The 16,383-nt window shown below is 39.4% G+C and overlaps 1 protein-coding gene across 5 annotated transcripts in view; it reads left to right on the forward strand.

The window, feature by feature from the left end:
• The window catches only part of ASH1L (ASH1 like histone lysine methyltransferase), a 210,802-nt gene that overhangs the window by 172,832 nt on the left and 21,587 nt on the right, over window positions 1–16,383 (forward strand). For all 5 annotated transcript variants that reach the window (XM_024748118.1, XM_024748117.1, XM_024748116.1 and 2 more), the window contains 2 exons: window positions 1,387–1,593; window positions 1,719–1,865. In XM_024748118.1, the coding sequence (XP_024603886.1) occupies window positions 1,387–1,593; window positions 1,719–1,865 (354 nt within the window). The remainder of the gene's footprint in view (window positions 1–1,386; window positions 1,594–1,718; window positions 1,866–16,383) is intronic.

The raw sequence follows: 16,383 nt of genomic DNA on the forward strand, positions 1-16,383 counted from the left end.
GTGGCATGTGGGATCTCCCCGGACGAGGGCTCGAGCCCATGTCCCCTGCATTGACAGGTGGATTCTTAACCACTGTGCCACCAGGGAAGCCCAAGATAATATCTTTCTGAAGAATAAATCAAACAACCCTGTAAGTACTTTAAATTTTTATTTATTTATTTATGGCTATGTTGGGTCTTCGTTTCTGTGTGTGAGCTTTCTCTAGTTGTGGCAAGCAGGGGCCACTCTTCATCGCAGTGCGTGGGCTTCTGTCACGGCCTCTGTTGTTGAGGAGCACAGGCTCCAGACGCACAGGCTCAGTAATTGTGTCTCATGGGCCCAGTTGCTCCACGGCATGTGGGATCTTCCCAGACCAGGGCTCGAACCCGTGTCCCCTGCATTGGCAGGCAGATTCTGAACTACTGCGCCACCAGGGAAACCCCAATAAGTACTTTAAATTATAAACTGTGGACTTCCCTGGTTGCACAGTGGTTAAGAATCTGCCTGCCAATGCAGGCTGCACAGGTTCGAGCCCTGGTACGTACCTCAACGAAAAGTAGCCGCTGCTCACTGCAACTAGAGAAAACCCACTCACAGCAACAAAGACCCAATGCAGCCAAAGATAAATAAGTAAATAAATAAATAAATATTTTTTAAATTAGAAAAAAAAAATCCCCCTGCCAATGCAGGGGACTCGGGTTCAAGCCCTGGTCCAGGAAGATCCCACATGCACCACAACTACTGAGCTTGTGCCCTAGAGCCATGACCCACAACTACTGAGCCCACATGCTACAACTGCTGAAGCCCGCGTGCTTAGAGCACATGCTCCACAACAAAGAGAAGCCAATGCAATGAGAAGCCTGTGCACCACAATGAAAAGTAGCCCCTGCTCGCCACAACTGGAGAAAGCCTGAGCGCAGCAACGATGACCCAATGCAACAAAAAATAAATAAACAAATGTATTTAAAAATAAAGTGGTTATGATGGTAAATGTTATAGTAAATTTTATGTGTATTTTACCACAATTTTTAAAAAAATCTGTAAATGGCTATGAGCTACTTCAAAACAATAGTGCAATGTAATCATCAAATTATTAATTCCTCGATGGGTTACAGTTCATATATTCTTAGCCCAGAACTAAATATGATAGTGTTTACCCAGGATGCTGAGTGGACAATTAACTCATTAATGTATAAGAGGCATCAGTGTTTGCACTTTGACTTGGAAATTTTCAGTATTATTTTTGAACTTAGACATTATTACCTTGTTAACTTTGTTAACCAATCTAACCTTATTAAAATAAAAATTAATTTTATGCATTCATTTTTTAAATTCCTATGTAAAAAATGGGTTCATGAAGGTTTTGTGTAGTGTTAATTGACATACAATTTTTCCTTTTCTTTCTAGAATGATCTTTGCTGAGTGTTCCCCCAACACTTGCCCCTGTGGTGAGCAGTGCTGTAACCAGAGGATACAGAGGCATGAGTGGGTGCAATGTCTAGAACGATTTCGAGCTGAGGAAAAAGGTTGGGGAATCAGAACCAAAGAACCCCTAAAAGCTGGGCAGTTCATCATTGAATACCTAGGGGAGGTTGTCAGCGAACAGGAGTTCAGGTACGTTGGTAAATGATACTCCAGTAAAATGGCAAAGTTACCAGATTAGTATGGAAAATGAAATATTTGAAATTTACTTTCAACTTAATCATTAATTGGCTTTCAATCATTTCTCTCCTCTTTAGGAATAGGATGATTGAGCAGTATCATAATCACAGTGACCACTATTGTCTGAACCTGGATAGTGGGATGGTGATTGACAGTTACCGCATGGGAAATGAGGCCCGATTCATCAACCACAGCTGTGACCCAAATTGTGAAATGCAGAAATGGTAAGAAAGCAGGGGAAGGTGAAGACAAGACTCCAACAGAGCAGAAAGCTTTGAGGACATCCAGAGACTGATCTTTCCACAATTTTAGTCAGCTTACACAAAGCAGCTCAGGCAATTCCTTATTATACCAGAGCCTCCAGGTAGAGAGTAAGCTCGTACTATTTCTCCACACTTCATCGTAACTACTCACTCCCAGGAGAATGTAACATTTATGTGTGTGTGTGTGTGTGTGTGTGTTTGTGTGTGTGAGATAATACCTAATATTTATTGACTGCTTACTATGCGCCAAGCACTGTGTTATGTGGTTCTTCTCACATCCATACAGTTAGCATATTTATCACATCCTCACTGGATTTGTTACAATGAGAAATAAAAATAAAAGTAATAGATTATAATCTAATTGAGAATGAAAAAATGCATCTGAAAAATAGTTCAGAAAAGATAACATGATAGGAGAGGATTCTGAGAAGATGATAGAGTAAGAAGCACAAGGAATCTGTCTCCCTTTAGACAATTGCACTAGCAGAATATGTTTGATAAAACTCTTTTGGAACTCTGGGGTCTGTTGAAGGCTTGTAACATCCAGGGGAAGTTTTAGATGGTCAGTTATGGATCATTTCAGTCAATTTGAGGTGTTAGCACAGTAGCAGCTACTCATCCCTACCCATAGCTACATGGCAGGTAGCTGTGCAAGTGTTCCTGAAATATCTTGCATACAGCTTGCAAATGCTAGGGTGGATAAAAAGGACCCTGTTCTCCAAATATTAGGTACCTATGCTTTGATTGCTTCTTCTGATCACAGAGGTGCAAAGAAGCAGGCAGCCACTGTGTACCTCCACCATTGTTGCAAGTCCCTCTCCCTCCAGCTGAAGTGAGTCCCAGGAGATTTTAAGGGTGCCCTCTTTTCGCCACCTTCATTTTTTGCTTTTCCCCTTTTGGGACAGAGATTAAAGACTAAGACGTTCAGAAACAACTGCATATATGAGGGGAAATAGACAGTGACTGCCCATATCCAACGAAAGGATTGGAAAAGACATAAGACACTAAGTTTACACCTGAGGCTGGTCCTTGGCACAGAGACAGCCTACAGCAATCAAAATAACAAAAAACAGCAAACTGGATGGAGAATCTTTAATTTCCAGAGTTACCACATTATTCAACTCAAATGTCCAGTGTTCAACAAAAAAATCACAGAGAATACAAAGACACAAGAAAGTATTGTCCATTCAAAGCAAAAAAATAATTCAGTAGAATCTGAACCTAAAATGGACTTTAATGGCAGATACATCAGACAAAGACTTTTAAACAGCTGCCCTGATCATGCTCAAAGAACTAAAGGAAATTGTCATGAAAAAAACTTTCTTTCATGAGAAAGTCATGAAAATGGTGTTGGAACAAAATGGAAATATCAGTAAAGAGATAGAAAGCCTAAAAAGAAACCAAAAAGGAATTCTGGAGCTGAAAAGTACAGTAATTGAAATGAAAAACTCACTAGATGGATTCAAAGGCAGGTTTGAGCAGGCAGAAGAAAGGAACAGTGAACTTGAAGATGAGGACAATGTAAATTATCAAGCCTGAGGAATAAGAAAAAGATTGAAGAAAAGAGAGCCCTAAGTGACCTGTGGGACACCATCAAGCAGAACAACCATATGCATTGTGGATGTTCCAGACGGAGAAGACAGATACAAAGAGGCAGAGAGAATATTTAAAGAAATAATGGTTGAAAATTTACCAAATTTCATGAAAGATGTGAATATAAATATCCAGGGAAAAAAAAAATTCCAGGAAGCTTCCCAAACTCCAAGTAAGATGAACTCAAAGAGACACATACCAAGACACGTTATAACCAGACTTTCAAAAGACAGAGCAAATCTTGGAAGCAGCACGAGACAAGCAAATCATCACGTACAGTAGATCCTCAGTAAGAAAGTTTGCAGTGTCCTTATCAGAAATTTTGGAGGCCAGAAGACAGTGGGCCAGTGTATACAACATGCTAAAATGATTCCTGTATGTGGCAAAACTGTCCTTCAAAAGTGAGGAAGAAATCAAAACATTCCCAAATAAACAAAAGATGAGGGAATTTGTGAGTACTAGACCTACCCTGCAAAAATGCTCAAGAGCCTCCTGCAAGTTGAAATGAAAGGACACTAGACAGTACTTCATGCCATATGGATAAATAAAAAATCTTAATAAAGGTAAATACATGGGCAATTATAAAAGCTAGAATTTTGTTACAGTGGTTTGTAACTGTACTTTTTGTTTTCTACATAATTTAGGAGACTAATGCATTTAAAGGAATTATTCGTTTATTTTTTGTGCACACAGTTATAAAGGTGTAATTTTGTGATACTGAAAGGAGTAGAAAGAGCTGTAAAGGAGCAGAGTTTTTATATGTTAATTGAAGTTAAGCTGCTATAAATAAAATTATAGTGTTATAACTTCAGGATGTTCAGTGTAATCCTCATGATAACCACAAATGCAGTAGCTACAGACATGTACAAAAGGAAATTAAGAAGGAATCTAAACATTTCACTCCAAAAAATTAAATACTATAGACAGGAATTCAGGCAATGAGGGACAAAAAGCTATAGGGCATATTGAAAACAAATTGCACAATGACAGAGGTAACTCCCTCCTTATCAATAATTAATTTAAAGGCAAATAGATTAAACTCTCCAGAAGAGAATGGAATTCAACATCATTTATAATAAAAGCTCTCAGCAAAGTGGGTAAAGGAATGTACCTCAAGGCCATATGTGACAAGCCAACAGGTGGAAGTTTGAAAGCTTTTCCTTTAAGATCAAGAAGAAAACAACAATGCCCACTACTACCACCTGTATTCAACATAATACTGCAAGTCCTACCTAGAGCAGTTAGGCAAGAAAAAATAAATAAAAGTCATCCAGTTGAAAAAGAAGAAGTAAAACTGTCTCTATTTGCAGATGAAATAATATATATAGAAAACGCTAAAAACTCCACCAAAAAACTCTTGAAACTGATAAATGAATTCAGTAAAGTTGCAGGAGACAAAATCAAATATAAAAATTAGTTGCGGGGACTCCCCTGGTGGTCCAGTGGGTAAGACTCCATGTTCCCAATGCAGGCGGCCTGGGTTCAGTCCCTGGTCGGGGAACTAGACCCTACGTGCCGCACCTGAGTTCACATGCTGTGACTAACAATCCCACATGCCACAACTAAAGATCCCACATGCCTCAACTAAGACCCAGCGCAGCCAAATTAAATAAATAAAAATATAAATAAATGAATAGTTAATAAAATGCTTATTTTTTAAAAAATCAATTGCATTTCCATACGCTAATAACTATCAAAAATTTTTTAAAATCCTGTATACAATAGCATCAAAAAGAATAAAATACCTAGGAATAAATTTAACCAAGGAGGTGAAAGACCTGTACACTGACAACTGTAAGATACTGATGAGAGAACTTACAGAAGTCACAAATAAATGAAAAGATATTCTGTGCTCATGGATTTGAAGAGTTGATACTGTTTAAACGTCCATACTACCCAAAGCATCCTACAAATTAAGTGCAATAAAAATTAAATTCCAATGGCATTTTTCACAGAAATAGAACAAATAATCCTAAACTTTTTGTGGAACCACAAAAGACCTCAAATAGTCAAAGCAGTCTTGAGAAAGAAGAACAAAGTTGAAGGCATCACACTTCCTGATTTCAAACTATATTACAAAGCTGTAGTAATCTAAACAGTATGATATTGGCAGAAAAACAGATTCATAGATGAATGGAACAGAATAGAGAGCCCAGAAATAAACCCATGCATGTATGGCCAATTTATTATACAGGAGCCAAGAATATACAACGGGGAAAGGGCAGTCTCTTCAATAAAGGGTGTGGGTAAACTGGATAGCCACATGCAAAAGAATGAAACTGAACCACTATCTTTCAACATACACAGAAATCAACTTAAAGACTTGAATGTAAGACCTAAAACCATAAAACTCATAGAAGAAAACAGAGGGTAAGCTCCTTGACGTCAGTCATGGCAATGATATTTTTTGGGTTTTAACACCAGGAGGAAGGCACTAAAAGCAGAAATGAACAAGTGAGACTAGTCAAACTAAAATGTTCCTATACAGTACTGAAAACCCTAAACAAAATGAAAAGACAACCTATAGAATGGGAGAAAATATTTGCAAATCTGATAAGGGGTTAATCTTCAAAGTATATAAGGAAATCATACAAGTCAGTTGCAAAAAAAAAATCCAATTAAATATAGGCAGAGAATCTGAATATACATCTTTTTTTATTCAATATTTATTTATTTATTTGGGTACACCAGGTCTTAGTTGCAGCAGGCGGGATCTTTAGTTGCGGCAGGCAAACTCTTACTTGCAGCATGTGGGATCTAGTTCCCTGACCAGGAATCGAACCTTGGCCCCCTGCATTGGGAATGCGGAGTCTTAGCCACTGGGCCATCAGGAAAGTTCCTGAATATATATCTTTTTAAAGAAGACATGCAGGTGGCTAACAGGTACATAAAAAGGTGCTTAATGTCACTAATCATCAGGAAAATGCAGGTCAAATGCACCTCATAGAATGGCTATTATCAAACAGACAAGAAGTAGGAAGTGTTAGGAAGTGAAAAAAAGGAAACCCTTGTGCACTGTTGGTGGGAATGTAAATTGGTGCAGCCACTATCAAAAACTGGAGGTTTCTCGGAAATTTAAAAATAGAACTGCCATACAGTCCAGCGATTCCATTTCTGGGTATTTATCTGAAGGAAGTGAAAACACTAACTCAAAAAGATATCTGTACTCCCATGTTCATTGCATGATTATTTACAGTAGCTAAGACATGAAAACAACCTAAGTATCCATCAGTGGATGAATGGATAAAGAAAATGTGTATATCTACAATGGACTATTATTCAGCCATAAAAATGAAGGAAATACTGCCATTTGCAACAACATGAATGGGCCTTGATGGCATTATGCTAAATGAGAAATCAGACAGGAAGACTAGTACCACATGACCTCACTCATGTGCAGAATCTTTAAAAAAAAAAACAACTGTTAGATACAAATTGGTGGTTGCCAGAGTTAAGGGTTTGGAGGCTTGGAAAAATGGGTGAAGGTGCTCCAAATAAAATAAGACATGAGGATGTAATGTGCAGCATGGTGGCTATACTTAATACATTGTATAGTTGAAACTTGCTAAGAGAGAGAATCTTTTTTATATATATATAAATTTATTTTATTTTATTTTATTTTTGGCTGCGTTGGGTCTTTGTTGCTGCACACGGTCTTTTCTTTGGTTGTGGCGAGCAGGGGCTACTCTTCGTTGCGGTGCGTGGGCTTCTCATTGCGGTGGCTTCTCTTGTTGTGGAGCACGGGCTCTAGGCATGTGGGCTTCACTAGTTGTGGCCCACGGGCTCTAGAGCACAGGCTCAGTAGTTGTGGTGCACAGGCTTTGTTGCTCCACGGCATGTGGGATCTTCCCAGACCAGGGCTCGAACCTGTGTCGCCTGCATTGGCAGGTGGATTCTTAACCACTGCGCCACCAGGGAAGCCCAAGAGAGTGAATCTTAAAGAGCTCATCACAAGAAAATAGTTTGATACCATGTGTGGTGATGGATGTTAACTAGACTCATTGTGGTGATCATTTTGCAATATATACATATAATGAATCATTATGTTATACCTGAAACTATTATAATATTTTATCTCAATTATACCTCAATTTTTAAAATAGATTGGCAGAATAGAGTAAAAACACATGATCCAACTATATACTGTGTATAAGAGATTCAATTGACATCCAAAGACACAAACAGGTTGAAAGTGAAAGTATGGGAAAAGATATTTCATGTAAATAGTAACCAAAAGAGAGCACGAATGGCTAAAATAGACTTTAAACCCAAAAAGGTTACAAGAGACAAAGAAGGACATGTGTTTTTTAGAAAGTTTCCACAAGAAGATACAAAAACTGTAAGCATTTACACACATAATGACAGAACCTCAAAATATATGTAGCAAAAACTGACAGAATTGAAGGGAGAAATAAACAATTCTGCAATAATAATTGGAGACTTCAGTACCCCACTCAGTAATGAATACGACAAACAGAAAGATGATAAGTAAGGAACAGAGGACTTAGCACAATAAACCAACTAGATCTAAAAGATATTACAGACTACTCCACCCAACAACAACAGCATTTACATTCTTCTCAAGTGCACGTGGGACATTTTCCAGGGTAGACTATATGTTAGTCACAAATTAAGTCTCAATAGATTTTAAAAGCCAGATATCATAGAAAGTATCTTTTCTGTCCACAGTGGATGAAGTTGGAAATCAGTAACATAAAGGAAATTGGAAATTTTACAAAACCAGTTGGTCAGAAAAGAAATCACAAAGGAAATTAGAAAATACTTAGATATGAATGAAAATGATAACACAACATACCAAAACTTATAGAATGCAGCAGGAACAGTGCTAAGTAGGAAGTTTATAGCTATAAATGCTTACATTAAAAATCAAGAAAGAGCTCAAATCAGCAACCTAACTTTACAACTTAATGACCTAGAAAAAGAACAAACTACACCTGAAGTTAACAAAAGGAAGGAAATAATATAGAGCAGAGATAAATGAAATAGAGAATAGAAAAACAATAGAGAAAATCAATGAAACCAAAAGTTGGTTCTTCAAAAAGATAAGCATAGTCAACAAACCTTGGGACTTCCCTGGTGATGCAGTGGTTAAGAATCCGCTTGCCAATGCAGGGGACATGGGTTTGAGCCCTGATCTGGGAAGATCCCACATGCCATGGAGCAGCTAAGCCCATGCACCACAACTACTGAGCCTGTGCTCAAGAGCCCACAAGCCACAACTACTGAAGCCCGTGCACTGCAACGAAGAGTAGCCCCCGTTCGCCACAACTAGAGAAAGCCCACGCACAGCAACGAAGACCCAACGCAGCCAAAAATTAATTAATTAAAAAAGAAAAGAATCCACCTTCCAATCCAGAAGTTGCAGGTTGGGGAACTAAGCTCCCATGTGCCACAACAAAGACCATGTGTGCTGCAACTAAGACCCAACTCACCAAAAAAAATAAGAAAGAAAATAATTTTTTTTAAAACTAGATGGGCAAAGAAAAAGGCACGCAAATTACTAAACTCAGAAATGAGATGAGGGACTTCCCTGGTGGTGCCATTGGTAAGACTCCATGCTCCCAGTGCAGAGGGCCTGGGTTCTATCCCTGGTCAGGGAACTGGATCCTGCATGCTGCAACTGAAAGATCCCACGTGCTGCAACTAAGACACAGAGCAGCCAAATAAATGTTTAAAAGACAAATGAAATGAAAGTGGGGACATTACTACCAATTCTGCAGAAATGAAAAAGATTATAAGAGAGTACTGTGAACAGATGTACACCAAAAAATTGGATAATCTTGTTGAAATGGACAAATTTCTAGAAACACAAAACCTGCTAAGACTAAATCATGAAGAAATTAAAAATCTGAATAGACCTATAACTAGTAAGGATATTGAATCAGAAATCTCCCAACAAATAAAAGCCCTTGACTTGATGGTTTTACTGGTGAATTCTACCAAATTAATACCATCCCATCTCAAACTTTTCCAAAAAATTGAAGAGAAGGAAACACCTCCTTACTCACTGTATGAAGCCAGCATAACCCTGATACCAAAGCTTGGTGAAGACCCTACAAGAAAACTAGATACCAATACCTCTTATGAACATTCATGCAAAAGTCCTCTACAAAATACTAGCAAACAGAATTCAACAGCATATTAAAAGGATTATGCACAATGACCAGGTGGGATTTAATCCTGAAAGGCAAAGATGGTTCAGCATATGAAAATTGATCAGTGTGATACACTACATCAATAAAATGAAGGGGAAAAGGAATCACATGATCATCTCAGTTGATGCAGAAAAAGCATTTGACAAAGTTTAACACCCTTTTATGATAAATGTACTCAACAAGGGCTTCCCTGGTGGCACAGTGGTTAAGAATCCACCTGCCAGTTCAGGGGACACAGGATCGAGCCCTGGTCCAGGAAGATTGCACATGCCACAGAGCAACTAAGTGCGTGTGCCACAACTACTGAGGCTGCGCTCTAGAGCCCACGCGCCACAACTACTGAAGCCCACGTGCCTAGAGCTCGTGCTCCACACCAAGAGAAGCCACTGCAATGAGAAGCCCACACGCCTCAACGAAGAGTAACTCCCATTCACTGCAACTAGAGAAAGCCCACGCACAGCAACAAAGACCCAACACAGCCAAAAATAAATATAAATGAAATAACTTTTTTAAAGTACTCAAAATAGGAATAGAAGGACTACGTGAACATAATAAAAGCCATATATGAAAACCCACAGCAAACATAATACTCAATGGTGAAAGACTGAAAGCTTTTCCTCTATGATCAGGGACAAGACAAGGATGCCCACTTTCTTCACTTCTATTCAAAATAATATTGGAAGTTCTAGCTAGAAAAATTAGACAAGAAAGAGAATATAAAAGGCATCCAAATTGGAAAAGAAGAATAAAAATTTCTCTATTTGTATATTGTACAGTCTCTTGCAGTTGCGTTTCTATATACAGTGGGCAATCTGAAAAGGAAATTACAAAACCAGTTCCATTTGCAGTATCATGAAAAAGAATGAAGTACTTAGGAATTAACTTAATCAATGAGGTGAAAGAATTGTACAATGAAAGCTATAAAACACTGCTAAAAGAAATTAAAGATATAAATGAATGGTAACACATACCATGTTCATTAGAAGATTTAATATTGCTAAAATGTCAGTATTGCCCAAAGTGACCTACAGATTCAATGCAATCCCTATCAAAATCCCAAAGACTTCTCTTTTTTTTTCAGAAATAGAAAACCCATCTTAAAATTCATATAGAATCTCAAGGGACCCCCCCACACACAAATAACCAAAACAATCCTAAAAAAGAACAAAACTGGAGGACTCACACTTCTTTATTTCAAAACTTACTACAAAGTTATAGTAATCAAAGCAGTATGGTATAGGCATAAAGACAGGCACACAGACCCATGAAATAGAGAACCTTGAAATAAACCTTCACATATTTGGTCAAATGATTTTTTTTACAACTGTGCCAACACCATTCAGTGGAAAAGGGATATAGTCTTTTCAGCAAATGGTGCTAGGAAAACTGAATATCCACATGCAAAAGTATGAAGTTGGTCCCTTACCAAACACCGTATACAAAAATTAATTCAAACCAGTCAAGGACCTAAATGTAAGACCTAAACCGATAAAAGTTGAAGAAGAAAACATAGAACAAAAGTTTCACAGCAGTGGACTTGGCAATAATTTCTTGGATATGACACCAAAGGCACAGGTAACCAAAGAAAAAATAGGCAAAGTATACTTCATAAAAAATTTTAAATCAAAAGATACTATTCCGGGCTTCCCTGGAGGCGCAGTGGTTAAGAATCCGCCTGCCAGTGCAGGAGACAGAGGTTCGAACCCTGGTCCGGGAAGATCCCACATGCCACAGAGCAGCTAAGCCCGTGCGCCACAACTACTGAGCCTGAGCTCTAGAGCCCACAAGCCACAACTACTGAGCCCGTGTGCCACAACTACTGAAGCCCGTGTGCCTAGAGCCCATGCTCTGCAACAAGAGAAGCCACTGCAATGAGAAGCCCACGCACCACAATGAAGAGTAGCCCCCGCTCACCCCAACTAGAGAAAAGCCCACACGCAACAACGAAGACCCAACACAGCCATAAATAAATAAATAAATTTATTTATTTTTTTAAAAAAGAAGACACTATTCCCAGAGTACAAAGGCAACCCACAGGGCTTCCCTGGTGGCACAGTGGTTGAGAATCTGCCTGCCGATGCAGGGGACACAGGTTCGAGCCCTGGTCTGGGAAGATCCCATATGCCAAAGAGCAACTAGGCCCGTGAGCTACAGCTACTGAGCCTGCGCGTCTGGAGGCTGTGCTCCACAACAAGAGAGGCTGCAACAGTGAGAGGCCCGCGCACCGCGATGAAAAGTGGCCCCCGCTTGCCGCAACTAGAGAAAGCCCTTGCACAGAAATGAAGACCCAACACAGACAAAAAATAAATAAATTAATTAAAAAAAAAAAAAAGGCAACCCACAGAATGGGAGAAAATATTTGCAAGTCATTTATCTTATAAGGTATTAATATCCAGAATATATAGAGAACCCTGAAACTCAACAACAAAAAGACAGCCCAATTCAGAATGGACAAAGGGCTTGAATATACATTCTCCAAAGATTGTACAAATGGCCAATAAGCAAATAAAAAGATGCTCAACATCACTAATCATTAAGGAAATGCAAATCAAAACTATGAGATACCACTTCACACCCTCAGAATGGCTACTGTGAAAATAACAGAAAACAATAAGTGCTGATGAAGATGTGGAGAAAGAGGAACCCTTATGCTCTCTTGAGAATCTAAAAATGGTATAGCCACAGTGGAAAAGGGTAAGGAGGTTCCTCAAAAAATTAAAAATAAAATTACACTATGATCCAGCAATTCAGCTTCTGAGTATATACCCAAAAGAATTGAATGTAGGTTCTCAAAGAGATATTTGCATCCCCATATTTTAATTTTTATTTATTTTTGGCTGCGTCAGTCTTAGTTGCAGCACATGGGATCTTTTGTTGCGGCACATGGGCTCTTCATTGTGGTGCACAAGCTTCTCTCTAGTTGCGGCACGCGGGCTCCAGAGTGTGTGGCTCTGTAGTTGCAGCGCGCAGGCTCTTCACTTGTGGCGCATGGGCTTAGTTGCCCTGTGACATGTGGGGATCTTAGTTCCCTAACCAGGGATCATACCTGCGTCCCCTGCATTGGAAGGCAGATTCTCAACCACTGTACCACCAGGGAATTCCTTTTTTAAAAAAAATGTTTGTTTGTTTGTTTGTTTGTTTATTTAGGCTGCTGACCAGGGATCAAACCTGCATCCCCTGCATTGGAAGGCAGATTCTCAACCACTGGACCACCAGGGAACTCCTTTTTTAAAAAGAAATATTTATTTATTTATTCATTCATTTATTTATTTAGGCTACACCGGGTCTTAGTTGCAGCATGTGGGATCTTCATTGTGGCATATTTAATTGCAGCATGCGGGATCTTAGTTGCAGCATGCATGTGGGATCTAGTTCCCTGACCAGTGATTGAACCTGCGCCCCCTGCATTGGGAGTGCAGAGTCTTACCTACTGGACTACCAGGGTAGTCTCTGCACCCCCATATTTTATTAACATTATTCATAGTAGCTAAAATATGGAGGCAACCCAGGTGTCCGTAATAGATGAAGGAATAAGGAAAATGTGGTTTTTACATACAATGGAATTATTATTCACCCTTTAAAAGGAAGTTTTGCAGTGTGCTACAACATGGATGAACCTTGAGGACATTATGCTAAGTGAAATAAGCCAGGCACAAAATGAAACATACTACTGTATGATTCTACTTATATGAGATACTTACGAGTAGTCAAAATCATAGAGACAGTAGAATGGTGGTTGTATGGAGCTGAAGGGAAGAGGGGTTGGGAGTTATTGTTTAATAGGTATAGAGTTTCAGTTTTACAAGATGAAAAGAGTTATGGGATTGTATGGTGGTGATAACTACACAACAATGTGGATGTTCTTTTTTTTTTGGCCATACCACACGTGGCATGTGGGATCTTAGTTTCCCGACCTGGCATTGAACGCACACCCCCTGCAATGGAAGCGCAGAATCTTGACCACTGGCCCACCGGGGAAGTCCAATGTGGATGTTCTTAATACCACTAAACTGTACTTTTTTTTTTTTTTTTTTTTTTTTTTTTTTTTGCGTTACGCGGGCCTCTCACTGTTGTGGCCTCTCCCGCTGCGGAGCACAGGCTCTGGACGCGCAGGCTCAGCGGCCATGGCTCACGGGCCCAGCCGCTCCGCGGCATGTGGGATCTTCCCAGACCGGGGCACGAACCCGTGTCCTCTGCATCGGCAGGCGGACTCTCAACCACTGTGCCACCAGGGAAGCCCTGTACATTTTTAAATGGTTAAGATTATAAACTTTGTTACATGTGTTTTAACATAGTTAAAGAAAATAGAATAATATGAACAACTTTCTATAACGGTGTCCACTATCACCACCTCTGTTTCACTTCATGAAACGTTAGTCACCTAGGAATAGATTTAATGAAAGTTTGTAGACCTCTATACTGAAAACCACCAAACATTATTGGGGAAAAGGACAATTAATGGAGAAATATGCCATATTGATGGGTTAGAAATCTCAATATTTTTGAGATGTCTGATTTTACCAACTTGATCTAAAAATTCAAATCCAATCAAAATCCAATTTTTATGGAAATTGGCTGATTCTGAAACGTGTAATTGCAAAAGATCTAAAAAAGGTAAGATAATCTTGAAGAACAAAATTTAAGGACTTAAACTACCAATTTCAAGACTTACTGTAAAGATACACTAATTAAAACAGTACGTATTTGCTTGGGCTAGATTAATAGACAAATGGAATAGGATAGAGAGTCTGGGCAAAGGCCCATAAATGTACTGTCACCTGATTTTATGACTAAGGTTTCACTGTGGATCAATGAGGAAAGGATGGGGACTTCCCTGGTGGTTCAGTGGTTAAGAACCCGCCTTCCAATGCAGGGGACATGGGTTCAATCCCTGGTCGGGGAACTAAGATCCCGCATGCTGCAAGGGCACCTAAGCCCACGTACCACAGCTGCCGAGCCCGTGCACTCGGGAGCCTGTGCGCCACAACTAGAGAGCCCACATGCTGCAATTACTGAGCCAGTGCGCCACACTACTGAGCCCGCACACTCTGGAGCCCATGTGCCACAACTAGAGAGAAGCCCGCGTGCTGCAATGAAAGTTCCCACATGCCACAGCGAAGATCCCACCTGCTGCAACTAAGACCCGACACAGACAAATAAATAAATAAATTTTTTTTTAATGAGGAAAGGATGGTTTTTTAATAAGTGGTGCTGAGTCAGTAGGCTCCTACATCAATCCACACACACAACTTAATCTAAGATGAATCTTAGACCTGAATATCACCATTGAAACAATCACCTTTCTAGATGGAAAAATGGAAGAATATTTTTTATTGATTTTTTATTGAAGGATAGTTGAATTACCTGTACACTGCTGTACAGCAGAGTGACTCAGTTATACATATATATACATTCTTTTTCATATTTTTTTGTTATGGGTTATGACAGGGTATTGAATATAGTTCCCTGTGCTGTACAGTAGGACCTCATTGTTTATCCATTCTATATATACCAGTTTGCATCTCCTAATCCCAAACTCCCAATCCAGCCCTCTTCCACTCCCTTACCCCTTGGCAACCATCAGTCTATTCTCTGTGTCTCTGACTCTGTTTCTTAGATAGGTTCATTTGTGTCATATTTTAAATTCCATGTATAAGTGATATCATATGGTATTTGTCTGTCTGACTTACTTCACTTAGTATGATAATCTCTAGTTGCATCCACGTTGCTGCAAATAGCATTATTTCATTCTTTTTTATGGCTGAGTAGTGTTCCATTGCATATATACACCACATCTTCTTTATCCATTTATCTTGTCAGTGGATATTTAGGTTGTTTCCATGTCTTGGCCATTGTTAATAGTGCTGCTATGAACATAGGGGTATATATATCTTTTTCTTTTTTTTTTTTTTTTGTTGGCTGTGTTGGGTCTTTGTTGCTGCACGCAGGCTTTCTCTAGTTGCGGTGAGTGGGGGCTACTCTTCGTTGAGGTGTGCAGGCTTCTCATTGCAGTGGCTTCTCTTGTGGCGGAGCACGGGCTCTAGGTGCGTGGGCTGCAGTAGTTATGGCTCACGGGCTCTAGAGCAGAGACTCAGTAGTTGTGGCGCACAGGCTTAGTTGCTCCGCAGCATGTGAGGTCTTCCTGGACCAGGGCTTGAACCCGTGTCCCCGAATTGGCAGGCAGATTCTCAACCACTGCGCCACCAGGGAAGTCCTTAATCCCCTGATTTTTAATGCAACTTAATTGCTATGTGACTGTGAACAAACTCTGTAATACACAAATACCTCATGTATAAATAGGGATTATAATACCTATCTCATAAGGTTGTTCTGAGAATTAAGGAGATAACCTGTTATGATTGTGGCACAGTGGTTAAGACTTTGAAGCCAGCCTGCCTTAATTTGAAACTTGATTCCCCCAGTTGTTAGCTGTGTGACTTTGGGCAAATTTCTTTTTTTTTTTTTTTTTTAACATCTTTATTGGGGTATAATTGCTTTACAATGGTGTGTTAGTTAGGGCAAATTTCTTACATTCACTGTTCATCAGCTTCTTCATTTAGAAAATGGGGGTTATAATACTACCTTTTTAAATATAGTTGTTAGGAGGACTAAGTAAGTTATAACTAATATAACAAGCACTCTGAAAGACAAATACAAGACATGACACTGTAAAACTCCTCAAAGAGAATGTGGGCAAAACATCCTCTGCA

The sequence above is a fragment of the Neophocaena asiaeorientalis genome, unplaced genomic scaffold (genome assembly GCF_003031525.2).
Source record: "Neophocaena asiaeorientalis asiaeorientalis breed wild unplaced genomic scaffold, Neophocaena_asiaeorientalis_V1.1 scaffold76, whole genome shotgun sequence".
NCBI lineage: Eukaryota > Metazoa > Chordata > Mammalia > Artiodactyla > Phocoenidae > Neophocaena > Neophocaena asiaeorientalis.